At 40.0% G+C, this 14,589-nt stretch overlaps 1 protein-coding gene across 2 annotated transcripts; it reads left to right on the top strand.

The window, feature by feature from the left end:
* Positions 1 to 3,557: 3,557 nt before the first annotated feature.
* On the top strand, positions 3,558 to 12,622 carry LOC118827792 (class I histocompatibility antigen, F10 alpha chain-like). 2 transcript variants are annotated; one of them, XM_036599263.1, is made up of 6 exons: positions 3,558 to 3,745; positions 6,577 to 6,837; positions 7,945 to 8,217; positions 9,778 to 10,074; positions 10,162 to 10,242; positions 11,038 to 12,621. In XM_036599263.1, the coding sequence occupies exons 1-5, from the start codon at positions 3,685 to 3,687 to the stop codon at positions 10,236 to 10,238; spliced, it is 969 nt and encodes a 322-aa protein (XP_036455156.1). In that variant the 5' UTR covers positions 3,558 to 3,684; the 3' UTR covers positions 10,239 to 10,242; positions 11,038 to 12,621. The 2 variants fall into 2 exon arrangements, with proteins under 2 accessions (XP_036455156.1, XP_036455158.1); XM_036599265.1 differs by lacking the exon at positions 3,558 to 3,745 and adding an exon at positions 5,474 to 5,489 and having other exon boundaries at positions 11,038 to 12,622.
* Positions 12,623 to 14,589: the final 1,967 nt, after the last annotated feature.

The following is a 14,589-nucleotide window of genomic DNA, read 5'->3' as shown; positions in this document are numbered from 1 at the left end:
TTGGGAAAGTCTAGCTGAATAAAGAGTGCAAGTTAAATGTAAGGTAAGCATCTACAGTAAACAGCAACATAGTAGAAGCTTTAGTTCTCTTTTGCATTTCTTTTGAAAATTCTTAAACTTGTGTGAAGTCTAGCCTGTTTTTATTTTAAGTGATGTCTAACTCAAGGTTTTGCTATTAGCATCTTTACAGCCTTTCAGGTGAGATTGTCTCAGCCAGCCATTTGGAGGAACGTCCTTATGTGTCGTGCCCTCTGCATCCATACCTGCTACAGTGAGGCTGCTCCACCTGATCTGTACCAGCAAACATGATTTTGCAGATACTGTGTTGAATCATTGGGGGTCATGGGTATCTCTGCAGTGTGCAACCAAGATACCTTCTGGCAAATCATACAGGAGCAGGTAATTATACTAAGCCTATACTAGAGCAGTGCTTCTCAACCCTGGTCCTGGAGGCCCACTGTCCTGCTTTAACACACCCACTCTACCTTAATAATGGGCTGATAATCAGTTGGATCAGGTGTGTTGGGAGCAGGGAAGACACTTAAAGTGCAGGGCAGTGGGCCTCCAGGCCTGGGGTTGAGAAACACTACTAGAGGTTTAGCTACTTATTTCAAGAGAAAGAGGCACCAAAAGGTCTGTTCATGAATTTGAGTAGCAGTAGCTAGAAAATTGAGAGTTCAGTCAAGGTGCCACACAGTAGATCTGTGCAGGCACAGATCTAATAATTATCCATCCACTCCAAGCAGTGTAATCTCCTCCCTCCTTGGATAACTTACAGGTCCTAAATGTTATTCAAATACAGATTAGAACCTGGTCAGACCTGCTCCTTCAGCCCTGAGTCTCTCGCTCTCCTAACATAATCTCCTACTAATGTAAACTGTTTTAAAACATTTGAATGCAAAACTGGGCATTAATATTTTCTCTCTATGTATCGTTTATCTCTCGACATTCTAGGTTTCTTTAGTTTTCTTATAGTTGGCTTGTCAACTAGCTGTACAGCCTAGATGTTGTAACCACTGTTTTATTAGTATTTTTTTTTATTTGCTGAATTTAACAAACTGGGTAATACAATCCAATGTGCCTCATAAATGTACAATACTCTTGTGAAATTTAATTAACAGTGCTTTTGTGTAAAATGTGTACACCTTAAGACAAACTTCAGTGATTTCTAGACATTAAAACTATCACACACTGTCAAACATTCCATTTGAATGGCAACAAGTGAGTACAGCAGAGAACAGAACACACTTGACTTTAGTCAACTGTAGTTTCAGTGGCTGCTCATTCAGCTGTGGACCTCTGTGGTCTAAGCCTTCTGAGGCTCCTGATACTCGGAGGCCCCTGGGCACTGGCCTCATTGTCTTACTCTGTAATCAATCTCTGCTCTTTATTTGTAATGGTTCTCTTAGTACAATTTGTTAGAAATGCTGTATGTTTGATTAAAATTGTATTTGAGTCCTGACTTTTGGTCTGAGTTTTTTGGGTCTCATCTTTGGGATTCTAAACAGATGGTTTTGTTGGGTGTTTTCCCAAATGTACATCTTGGTCAACTTCTTTTTGTCGAATTCCAATACTTTATCATCTCCACAGCTTGAAACTATAAACATAGCACAATGTACTTTCTGCCTGATTGTGTCTGAGTAGTGACTGCAGGTGGATGTTTGACAAATATTGCCCCCCTTCAGAACCGTTTACTGTAAAGCTTCACCAGCTCAGTTTATCATGTACAGAATGCTGACTTATAAACTTACACACAGAGTAAATCAACTGGAAGAGCATGGACTCTGGGTCCGGCATTCATGCAGACACCAGTTTGACATGTGTTGTTGGTTTTTTTTTTTGGACATGTGGCTTTTGGACATGTAAAAGCTGGTCTGTTTTCTTTGGGGACTGATTTATATGCTGGACTGAAGATGCTCATGGCTGTTTCAGGAGGTAAGGTTGTGGTGGAGAGCGCATCCTGTAATCATCTCTCTTTACAGGTAAACACACAGAACACCCATAGTGCTTTGTGAATGAGCTGAATTCATTGTACAGCTGTACTTTAAGTATGTTCTGTTGGTAGAAAAGCGCTCTAAGTGGAGTTAAATGTGTTGGTGGTCGTGAGCGGTGAAACGGCTGAACACACAAACCCCCCATAGTTAGACAAGGACCAAGAGGCTCTGAACACACCGCCTCTAAAACAGTGTGTGTTCACTACGATCAGGTAAAAGGACAAAAAACAACAGTTTACACGTTTTCAGAGTGGTTTGGTGTGAAACACTCTGTTCTAGAGAAACTTGGTCAGAATTGTTCACAGTGGTGGTGATGATAGGAACCAGACGTCCTCCTCTAAAAGCTCTCTCACAGAAAGTTACTACATTAAATGAACGCGCTGTCTGATGCGCGAGACCTTGTTTTATGATAAAGGTTTGGTTTGAAATGTCTTTTAATCCATTCATGGTGGAGGGGTGCATGCAGGTTGTGGTGAGACAAAATAGTCCCCAACAAAAACGTATTTTTTCAGATTTATAACTGTTTTGCCATCAACATTACATAGAACACTCAGAAGACTCGTGTAGGTTCACTGGTGGTTTTGGATAGAAAATAAAATGGCTGTATTTGTGTTGCAGACAGGACCACCCCTGGTTCCCATCACCACCACTGTTAAAAAAAAAAAGTTGGTAAATTTCATTACAAATGAATTACTGAACATCAAATCACTCTGACTGACTTTGATTATAGCTTAACCATTGAATTACTGAGGAATTTTAAAATGAAAAAGTGGTGATGTTCCCCTGTAAGTTTGAGAGTTGAGTGTGAATGGTCTAAAAGAAACACTAACAATTAACATGTTGGTACAATAATGTAGTCTTTTCTGTTATCAAAGTCATTTTTGGTCTCTACTGTTGCCTTTGGCGCCCTCTGGCGTTGGTTTGATAATATTTCACTAAGTATTACTGTGATTTAAAGTCTTTCTACAGTAAGAAATTCACTTCTGCTGTTATTAATAATAAAATCTTAAACACTAAACGCTTTTATTCAGTCTTTGTCCGATGATGAACTGATTTTACCAAGTTATAATCGACCCTCCTTCATCAGAAGAGAACCGCGGGCTTCCAAAACCATGAACATCAGCTTCTTCCTGGCAACTGATGACGCCACACGATTAGCTTTTTTCATTGGCTGCTAAAGTCTCAGGGCCGTGCTGGACGGGTTGCCATGTTGAGGCCATTGTCCCCCTCACTGGAGAAACATGGGAAAAATGCATTAAAGTGTGAAAAGAACTAAGTAACATGTCTGTAAGAGTGTCTAGAAGTAGAGATGTTAATAAAGTAGTGCTCTGGACATTTATACAGTAATTAAACCAGCAGGCTCTTCATTTTCACCAGTTTAGTTAAGCAGCTCTCCACTGTCTTATTCTCACCACCCAGCTCCTATAGAACCTGAACATTCATATCAAAGTTTAATAACAAATTTCCCACTTTTCTGTCTATATGAATATATATTTTGGAGAATATATATAATACACTCAGTACATGTATAGTGCAGTCAGTACATCAGAGGGGGGGTTTCTGGCAACCCATTTCCTCCCAGAAGAAGTGAAGGTAGAAGATATTTGCGATTTCTAACGCGATTCTGTATATGTGATATTTCTGTATAGAAATATTACATATACAAAATGACGAACGTCAGTGCTGGGTAATGGATTACAGACATGATGTGAAGAAATGGCTCCTTTTCCTGCTGCTCAGCGCCGGAACGGGTAAGTTCGGCTGAGCTCCTGGTCCGGTGCAGACAGACCTGCATGCCGGAGCCGTGTTTGTAAACAAAGGGGTTCGCTGTACTTCCGGTGACTCATTCGGTCTGCGGTTGAAGCAGCTCGTTTAAAGTAGCGATAAACACAAACAGAAGCAAAATATGGACAGTAACGGTAAAGTACTGTTGTGTTTGAGGCTGTAAAGTCAGAAGTTTGGGGGTAAACAGTGTCCGTATGACACTGAAGTGTGAAGGAGCCCCACTGTTTGTGCTGAGAGTAAAAGCAGAAAGTCTGTTGGGGAACCTAACGGTACCTTGTGCTTTCCTCGCTCATCCCACAGTTCCTCTTTTACATTAGGTTTAATTTCAGTGCATTAAACTGCAAGTTAATGCTGCGTGTTTTGCAGTTTCGCAGTTAGCACTGACTCCATCTTTTACTGCGGTTAAGTTGTTTTAATATTAAAGTGATAATAAGTAATTTTAATAGTTATATCATAAATAAAGTCAAATCAGCTCAGTCCTATATATGCAATGCCCTCTTTAAAGTTTGGGACAAATCTTTTTTTATCCACCTTTGTGCTTCTCTGCACCTGTGTGTTATAAGTTTGTAGCCAACCAATTCACTTATGGTTAAAATGCACATTCTCAGTTAATGTCTGGGATGCAAGGCATTACAGGTGTTTGTGATTACTCAGATGAGTTTAGTTGGATCAGTAGCACAAATATACGAGTGCTTTCAGCCTCTAGACTTGATTCTAGGCTTTTGGTCACCTTTGCAGTTTGATTTACTGTCTGTTAACATGAGAACCAGAGTTGTGCCAATGAAAGTCAAGGAAACAAAGGCTACACAACAATAACAAACAGCCAAACCTTAGGCTTACCAAAAATTGGAACATTATTGGAACAAACAGAGATATGTTGTGAGCTTAGTAACCATAATGGAACCAATAGGCCAAGAAAAACCTCCACAATCCCATCATACACCTGTAGAACAGATCATAAACACTCTTCAGGAGGCAGGTGTGGCTCGTCAGTGACTGCTGTCCGCAGAAAACCTCATGGACAGACATACAGAGACTACACTGCATAACGCAAACCAGCAGTTAGACACAAAAACAAGATGGCCAGGTGACAGTTTGCTAAAACGTACCTAAAAGAGCCTGCAGAGTTCTAGAAAAAGCTCTTGTGGACAGATGAGACCAAAGACTAACATATCAGAGTGACAGCAAGAACAAAGTGTGTAGGCAAAAAGGAACTGCCCTAGATCTAAAGCAGACAACCTTATCTGTGAAACATGGTGGTGGGGGTGTTATGGCCTGGGCCTGTATGGCTGTCATGGCCTCATCTTCACTGATGAAGTAGCTACAAAATGAATTCTGTAGTTATAGAAACATCCTATCAGCCCAAGTTCAAGAAAATGCCTCCAAACACATTGAGCGGTGCTCCATCCTACAATACAATGATCCCAAACATACTGCCAAAGCAGCAAAGGAAAACTTGAAACTTCTTAACTGACAAATAAGACAGATAACGTTATAAACAATGAAGAGCGGATCAGATCCACATATATGTGCAGCTGTAATATGTATAACTTGTCTGTCTACACACTCAGATATTTTGGGGGACTTTGACCCCACTGTGCTGAACCTTTAAACGAGTAGCCAATAATGGCAGGCTATTTTTTTGGCAGGAGGAAGGAGCTCGAGATCTTCAAAGCTAATTTAGCTACTTTAATGGAGTGGTTTAAGAAGGTTAGTGAATGCCTTAATTAAAGACCATACCAGTAAAGGCAAACCTAAAAACACATACCAGCACCCAAAACACAACATATCGTTGCTGTCGGAAGAAAACCTTGTATCTCCATTTTTGTTGTTTTTCAGTTTTTGACATGATTTGAAAATGCATGTTGCTCTTTACATTGTGTGTCAATTTCATGAAGAATGGACCAAAAGAAACGGCCCAAAACGACTTGGGGAAAAAAAGCCTGGTTCCATTGACTTACATTAAAAGTGAAGTAGGATTTTTCTGTCCCCTGTAAAGTTAGCATTTTGGAGATACAAGGTTTTCTTCCAACAACAAAGATATGCTGGTTTTAGAGGTAGTAACCTCCAGCATTAAAGAGAAGTAAATATCCTGGTTATCACAGAAACCAATAAATGTTGTGTTTTTGGTTCTGGTTTGCTGTTCAACCAGCACTGCACTGAAAAAGCAGAGGATATAATGCATTTATAACATAAGAAGCTTCACAGGCCCATTTGCATATCCTTACGCCGCTGCTTATCCTGTATAAGATGTGGTGATTTTAAGGAAGCTTGAGATTGGAAGACATTGGATTGTAAATCGGGGTTTTGCTCCAGTGGACCTTCTAATACATGTTTCAGGTCATTGTCCTGTTTGAAAATGAATGGTAAACCAAGTCCCACTGGTTTTGCAGATTTTTGTCCTCCGTACATTTCTGTACAAATGTCCAATGTTCAGTTTTGGCCTCATCTAACCAAAGAATATCACTGCCAAATGCTGAGCCTCTCACATGTCTCTGGACTAGATATGTTGAATTCAAGGCTTTCTTCTTTTCCCTCTTCTATACCAGATTTGCTAAGTGTGTATGCTGTTGTTTTGTGTACAGTTTCTTAAGTTTCACTAATGTGAACAAAAAAACTGTGAACTCTTTTAGAGCTGCCATGTAAAGATTCTTTCTACTTTGACTTTTGGGAGTGCTTTGTGTTGAGTCAAAGACAAATAGATCATCTCATCATCGTTGTCCATGCCCTTAGATAATAACATTCCATGCCTTAAAATGGTTACCGTTTACAATATTGACTATTTGTGTCTCAACAGCGTCCCACTCCCTCCAATACGTCATCACTGAAACCACACCAGGAAGAGATTTCCCAGAATACACTGCGGTTGGTCTGGTGGATGGGGAGCAGTTTGTGTACTATGACAGCAACATCAAGAAGATGATTCCAAAGACGGAGTGGATGAAGAAGAATGTGGGTGAAGATTACTGGACCACAGAGACACAGAAGCAGGAACGAGCTCAAGAGATCTTCAAGGCTAATTTAGTTATTTTAATGAAGAGGTTTAATCAGACAGACGGTGAGTGGAAGCATCAGTTAAAGATCACACCAGTAAAGACAAGCTTAACAATGTGACTTAAACCCTCAAAACCTATTGATGTTTCTTACTACTGTAACACTGTCACAACCTACCTCTTCCTGGGCCTGTGCAGTAGTGCACATGGCTTGGCCATGTGCTCTAGTTTTTCTCTTTTCAGCTCCTTCCTAGCTCCTCCCCTTGCACACCTGTGGATGATCCTTGACGTGTTACCTACCTCATATACATCCCTGTGTGTTTGCAAAGTCTCTGTGTTTCAAACCTAAGTACCAAGCTGTGGTTTTGCTTTGTATTATTTTCTTGTTTTGACCCTCGTTTTGTGTCTTTGTTCTGTTAATATGGATCTATTGCTATTGCTTGCTTGTGTTTTGACCCCCTTTGCTTTTGCAACCTGCTTCATCACTTATGTTACAGAAGGCTTTGTGATCAAGGCCGCAGCAAGAGACTTCACACAGCCCCAACCAGAGCGGGGTTCCAAGGCTCTGCCCGTTGCTACAGAGAGAGCACTGGCACATTGACGCCTGCCCTCATCATGCCACCCCAAGGTACCATGCCTTTGCTGATTCTCCGAGATACCTCACCTGTGGTGGATCCTCTAACCGCCCCTACTGGGGTGACAACCAAAACTGGAGTTGACCCTGCCCCTGTGCCTGGACGGCTACAGTTCCTGCCCCCTGGACAGCTCCTCTTCCAGCTTACAGGTCTCCTGTGCTGGCTTCTCACAGGGCTCCAGTGCTGGTTCCATGCAACGCTCCTCTTCCAGTCCTCCAGGCTGCTCCAGTTGTGGTTCTCCAAGCAGTGCCAGCTGCCCGTTTTGATCCACTACCGGCTACCTGAGCTGCTCCTCCAGTGCTGTTTTGACCCTCACTTTGTCTCCTGGTTTTGTTAACATGCGTCTGCTTTTGCTATTGTCCCTAATAAGACCTCTTATTTGCAACCTGCTTATTGCAACCTGCTTCAGCCCTTGCGTTACAATCACCTACAGTTTCTCAAATATTAAAATCTAAGGGTATTTGGCTGTGAGGACTCCTACCAGGCCGTACTATGTGTAGTCTGTATGAAATGTTTTTTTTTTGTGTGTCTCTGCAGAGGTTCATATATTACAGAGGAAGTCTGGCTGTGAGCTGCATGACAATCACACTATTAGAGGATATTTCCAGTTCAGTTATGATGGAGAAGACTTCCTCATTCTGGATCTGAACACTTCAACCTGGACTGCAGTTCATCAGAATGCAGTTAGTACCAAACAGAAGTGGGAGGCCGCTGGGGATCCAAATTTCAGGAAGCACTATCTGGACAACGACTGTGTCGACTATTTAAGGAAGTATGTGGATTACAGCAGATCCACTCTGAAGAGGAAAGGTACAGTACTGCTGCTGTAACTGCAGCCTCTGCTACTTGCAGCACCCAGCTCTGTTCTTTATCATCTATGAAAAAGAAATCTTTTCTACACAGCTCTATACAAACTAATTTGTTGCATTTAAACGTTTCAGACCCTCCAGCTCATTTTAATATAAGATAAAGACAACATGAGTAAACCCAATAACTGGTTGTACCACCCTTGGCAGTAACAATCAAACGTCAATAGCGATAACTTGCAATGAGTCTTTTACATTGCTGTGGAGGAGTTCTGGCCCACTTTTCTTTGCAGAACTGTTTTAATTCAGCTACACTGGAGGATTTTTGAGTATGAACTGCCAGTTTAAGGTCTTGTCATAGCATCTCAACAGGATGCAAGTCAGGACTTTGACCCGGCCACTCCAAAACCTTAATTTTGTTTCTTTTGAGACATTCAGAGGTGGACTTGCTTCTGTGCTTTGGATCGTTGCCCTGCAGTATAACCCAACTGGGCTTAAGCTTTAGGTCATGCAGCCCCAGACCATCACACTACTACCACCATGTTTGACTGTTGGTATGATGTTCTTATGGTGGAACGTGGTGTTAGCTTTACATCAGATGTAATGGGAACCATTAAAAAGTTACACCTTTGATTCATCAGTCCACAGAACATTATCCCAAAAGTCTTTGGGGGTCACCTGGATGTTTTTGGCAAGTGCAAGACAAGCAAGTGTCCTTCTTATTGTGGAATTGTGTACATTAACTAAGGCAAGTATGGACTTGCAGTTCTTCAGGTGTTTGTCTTTGGTGGATTCTTTGGTGACCTCCTGGATGAGTCATCAATGCACTCTTGAGGTCATTTTGGCAGACTGGCCAATCCTGGGAGCCGCTCCTCCACTGCTTGTGGAGAAAGAATACTCCACTGAGCGTCAAAAAAGTTGAAAGCTGCTCTGGCTGGGCACACTTCGCTTAGATGGCCAAGATCTCCATGCATTTGGAGATGTAGTGTGTAGTGTGTAAGCTGTTTGAGTCAGTTGACAAATCCTAAACTGTACTGGTACCATTGAGTCCACAGTCTAATGTTCACTACAAACCTAAGCCGCTTTGCTAAACTTTGAATGACCACATTCCCTCACGCACCCCAAAACTGAGCATTTGAGAAAAGGCGCCATCTCGCACTAGCTTCGTAGAGTGGTGTGTGGGAGGGTGAGTTGATTTCAGAATTCATCGATGTCCAATGTAGGAATTTGCTGTTCTCAATTAGTGGAGTTTACGACATCCAGTATGACACCAAATAAGGTTGAGTTCCACAACATTGGTTAGGGGGCAGTATAATAACATTTTCAAACATCAGAGATTATTTTAGTGACTCATCAGTGGACAATACATTTTTGGTTCATATAAAATTTTAGGGAAGAAGAAAAAATTATATGCTGGACTGATTACATAATTAAAGTGGTACCATGTTCTCTACTCAATGTGAATATTAGGAATTGTCAGTTAAATGAATTCAAATTAAGTGTGGCACTGTGTGATGGAAACCACCCTCTCTCTGTCTCTCTCTCTCTGTCTCTCTCTCTCCAGTCTCTCCTGAGGTATCTCTGTTCCAGAAGGACTCTTCTTCTCCAGTGGTGTGTCATGCTACAGGTTTCTTCCCCAAAGCAGTGATGATCTCCTGGCAGAAGAATGGAGAGGATCTGCATGAGGACGTGGAGCTCAGAGAGACGCTACCCAACCAGGATGGAACCTTCCAGAGGAGGAGCGTTCTGACTGTCTCACCTGAGGAGCTGAACAAACACAACTACACCTGCATCATTCAGCACAGCAGCCTGGAGGAGGAGATGGTGCTGCATGTGTCTGATCTCAGAGTTCTGTCAGGAGGTACTCATCTGCTATCTTTAAGTTACCGTTATTCATTGTATTTATGATACAATTAATGGAGTCTACAAAGATGTTCTCGTGTTTCAGGTGGAGAGTTATCATCATTTGTGCGCATGTGGCTGTTCTGCTCCTCATTCTCTGTGCTGGAGTTCTCAGTTGGATAAAGAAGTATGCATTTACCCTTTGTGTAGAATGCAATATAGTAATAATTTCCTAAAAATGTAATAAATTTTTATAACCTATCGTAATCAAAAAATGTAGGTACTGAAGTTTGGGGGGAGAAACAGGCCTGAAACCCCTCCTTCTTCCAATCTAACGCCCTGTAAATTCACATCCTCACCTTCCGTTCCCATGGCGAAGGGTTCACAGTCCCCACTGCCACCCCATCTCCTCCCTGTTCCTCAGTTATACATCAGTCCTACTACAGCTATGAGGGGGTCTGGTCTTCTAGCTACAAGCAGAAGCTACCCAGAACTCCAGCCCAAGTTCTCAGAGTTCTTCCCTCCCTCAATCAATCTTCCCTCATACTACCACCACCATGTTGAAGGCATGGTCCAAACTCACAAAGTATAACTAACCCAGTAACATGTTAATGTGCTCAATAGTGTAATACAATGAAATAATAATATTTTTACAGATAATGTAATATCTTATTACATTATTAGGAGTTTATTACATTTTCAGTTTTGTTGAATGGATGATGTAATATGTATCCGTTTAAAAATATCAACTTCTAAATGTAATATGCTTTCAGTAATGTAATACGATATTACACTATCTGTAAAGCTATTATTACATCATCAGTTAAGACATTGTATTACATTGCTGAGAAGATTTTACCTTATTGGGTTTTAATACATTTTTAAAAAGGTTAAGTGCAAAATGTTATTACATTTCTAAATGTTATTGATTTACTGGGTTAAATGAATATTTGAGTGATTAAATATTTTGCATGTTTTACAGCTTCTGAGGGAGCCTTATCATCCAACAGCTTCGAAATTCGAAGAGTCTTCATGTTGATTTGACGGAGTCTTGTTTAAGTGATGATATGGAAACTCTGTGTTGTGTTTTTGTTGTGAGGATTTTATTCTCATAACTGTAATAATATAGAGTTTAGTATTGGTTAGGCAGCCACTGTTTCTCTCTCCTCTCCTCACCTCCTCATACGAGACAAGAGTCAAAAGGGCCGCAACAAAGCTTATAACAAAATAACATGACATGCAATGATTATAATTCAAAAACAACAGCTGATTAATGATAATAATAACTTGGCTTTGTTTATACAGGCAAGGCAGGCGCCATACAGTAATGACATGACTCTACTGCACTCTGCTGCGTTACCATAACCATAGTATTTAATAGAATATGTCAAGCTTTAACTTTATTCATTTTTCTATATATTTCTATATTGTATATAGATTTTTAACCCACAAAAGTATTAACATTATTTCTTTTCTCTGTCTCTTTTTTCTGGTTTACACTCTAAATTCCTTTACAGTTTCATTAAGGGGCATCTAGCTGTTCAGTCTAGCAGCTTTTCTGTACCTTGTATAAAACACAGCTGTATAAATTCAGTACTTTTGCACTTTCAACTTTTTTTCTACATTTTTTGCTGCCTAGTGACGCCCCTGTCAGCTGTAAGTATAGTTTGCCTGATTTGCACATTCCTTGTATGGAGCTATAAATGTTGTATCCGCTGTTGTATTAGTGGGGAGAGACCTGTTGTACTGTCTAATTCTCTTTCTCTCTCCACCATCTCTCCTTATATTTAACTCACACATTTCGTTTCATAGAATATTGTGCAGAATATTTTGTATTGCAACAGTTTGTGCTTTTACATCTAACACAAGACAAAACTTCACTCAGAATTTTAAAAAGCTGTCTAAAACATTCTATATTAATGTCAACAACAAAACGTAGCCCAAAGTAGGCCAGAGACCAGATAAGCTAAAACTCATCATATGCTGTCTAAAACATTCTATATTAATGTTAACAACAAAACGTAGCCCAAAGTAGGCCAGAGACCAGATAAGCTAAAACTCATCATACGCTGTCTAAAACATTCTATATTAATGTCAACAACAAAACGTAGCCTAAAGTAGGCCAGAGACCAGATAAGCTAAAACTCATCATACGCTGTCTAAAACATTCTATATTAATGTCAACAACAAAACGTAGCCTAAAGTAGGCCAGAGACCAGATAAGCTAAAACTCATCATATGCTGTCTAAAATGTCCTATTTCAATGTCAACAACAAAATGTAGCCTAAATAAATGTTGTTTATTTGATTTTTTTAAATAATTTGTATATACAGTAGTTAGTGGCCATTCATTCAAATAATAATAATAATAACAATAATAATATGATAATAATAACTATTATTGTTATTAGTTATAACATTCTTATACTTCTGTTTACTTCTGTGAATATTTGTGGCCCAAGGCAGTTAGAGACCCCTGAGCACTGGCCCTATTGTCCTGCTCTGTGATCCATCTCTGCTCTTTGTTGATGTTATTTGTAATGGTTCTTTATTAGTACAGTTTCTGTTGAGATTACTATATGTTTGTGATTAAAAGTTATATTTTCTCTATCAGAATTCTGACTTTTAGTCTCCTTTTTTTCTTGGTGTGTCTTCATTTTTTGAAGATGCTTTTGTTTATTTCAACATGTACATCTTGGTAAGCTTTTTCCTTTTAGTTAAACTGGGAATTTACCCAGTTCTTCCTTTATGATCAAGTGTAGATTTCACTAATTTATACCTTGTACAGCAATCCACACGCTCTGAAGCTCACTGTGACTGTGACTGAGTTTCTGTTTGGGTTTATAGTTTCAACTGTTTGCACATATTTTTTTTTACTATGGACACTGAACACAAAACTCTAAAGGACCAACTGCTGAGCTGATGCTCCTAAAGACAGGCCTGTCCTGTTTGAGACACTGAGAACTGGGTGCCACAAGCAAAACTCCAACTTAACCTGAACTAATTGTAGTGATAGAAATGACAACCTGCAGTGACTGTTTAAAGAATGATGACATTTAGTAAAATTATCTTCTAATATTCTTCATTTAACGTAGCCTCAGTTAGTTAGTTATAGTCTGTTATCTGTAAGCACATATTTTGCTTCTCTCTGTCTCTGTCTGTCTCTCTCTCTCTCTCTCTCTCTCTCTCTCTCTCTCTCTCCTGGTCTCTCCCTTAAAAGGTGTACTTGTTCTTCAATCAGTCATGTGAGGAGGACCTCTGACCAATCAGAGGCCTGTCTCGTGTAGTTGGGGGAGGGGCCTATGCTTTAAAGGAGGCCTTCAAGATGGCTGAAGAGAGACAGACAGAGGCTGAGGCTGAGGCTGAGGATGAGGATGAGGATGAAACCGAAACGTGTGCTGTGTTGTAGTTTGTGTTTTTCAGTCTCTTTTATTGGGAGGGGCTTTAGTTTTGGTGTTTTACCTGCACACTTGTGATTGATTGTTTATACCACCTTGGGTTTTAAACAGGTAAGAGGGGCACCTATACACTCACACCACGTAGAAGTCCACTCTGTCTAGTTCCCCAGGTCAGAGGGCACTACCACATGTACTTTTGATTACTGGTCAGGGGAGTGTAGTGTAGTTAACTTTAGTTTCTTTTTGTAGGTTAGCTAAGTGCTTTTTGTTTGAGTTTGCAAGTAGTTTTAGGTTTTTTGTTCTTTTTTTGGTTCTGTCTACAGTTTGACTGTTCCAGTATGGTACTAGATATCATAGCACACTATTTTATTGTAGTTGGTTTTACTAAAATGGCTCTATTGGCCTGTCCTTCCAGTTTTTAATCCATCATCACCAGTTCAGTCTTGATGCCACATGTTACTGATCCCACAGTGCCCTAGACAAACAGTGGGGTTGTAACAAATAAACTGATTCTTTTCTTTACTTATGAAGCTGCTAAGTAACCTCAGTAAACAAACTATAAAAACTAAAACTTTAGCTTGGTCAGGCTCCTTAAACAAATGAGTCAACTAGTTATGGCACCTTGGAAACGCCTTTGGCAATTTCTACATAGTGTATAACAACAAAGCTGCAGATCTTTTCACTAAATTCTTCAAAAACATTCAGCCTGGTTTGGTACACAGTTCCATGGATCTTTGTTTTTTCACTAGTGGCCTGTACTCACAGAACACTAATGTTTAAAGGTTATTTTGCATTTGCATGTGTCTAGTTACCAATGTTCCACAGTATAATCATTGTTAATGGCATTTAAAAACAAAAATGTGGGGAAACACCCCCCTTAGAATGATACCCATGTGCCATAAAGATAAACCTGATCAGTTTATCGTGTACAGAATGCTATTATATAAACATTTCATGCACATAAATTGAAATTATGCATTTATTTTGATGTGAAAAGTTATGTGAAGAGTCTAGCAAGTGCCTTTTTTTTATTTTAAAGTGATTATTTTTAGCTCCACTCATACATCCTGCTGTGCTGTGGATGGTACTCCATCAAGAAGGGTAGCAAATTCTACCTTCACTTGGTAAAATGTGCAA

The sequence above is a fragment of the Colossoma macropomum genome, unplaced genomic scaffold, assembly GCF_904425465.1.
Source record: "Colossoma macropomum unplaced genomic scaffold, Colossoma_macropomum, whole genome shotgun sequence".
NCBI classification, from domain to species: Eukaryota; Metazoa; Chordata; class Actinopteri; order Characiformes; family Serrasalmidae; genus Colossoma; species Colossoma macropomum.
The sequence above is the reverse complement of the archived record's forward strand: the minus strand, read 5'-3'. Positions and strand labels throughout refer to the sequence as shown.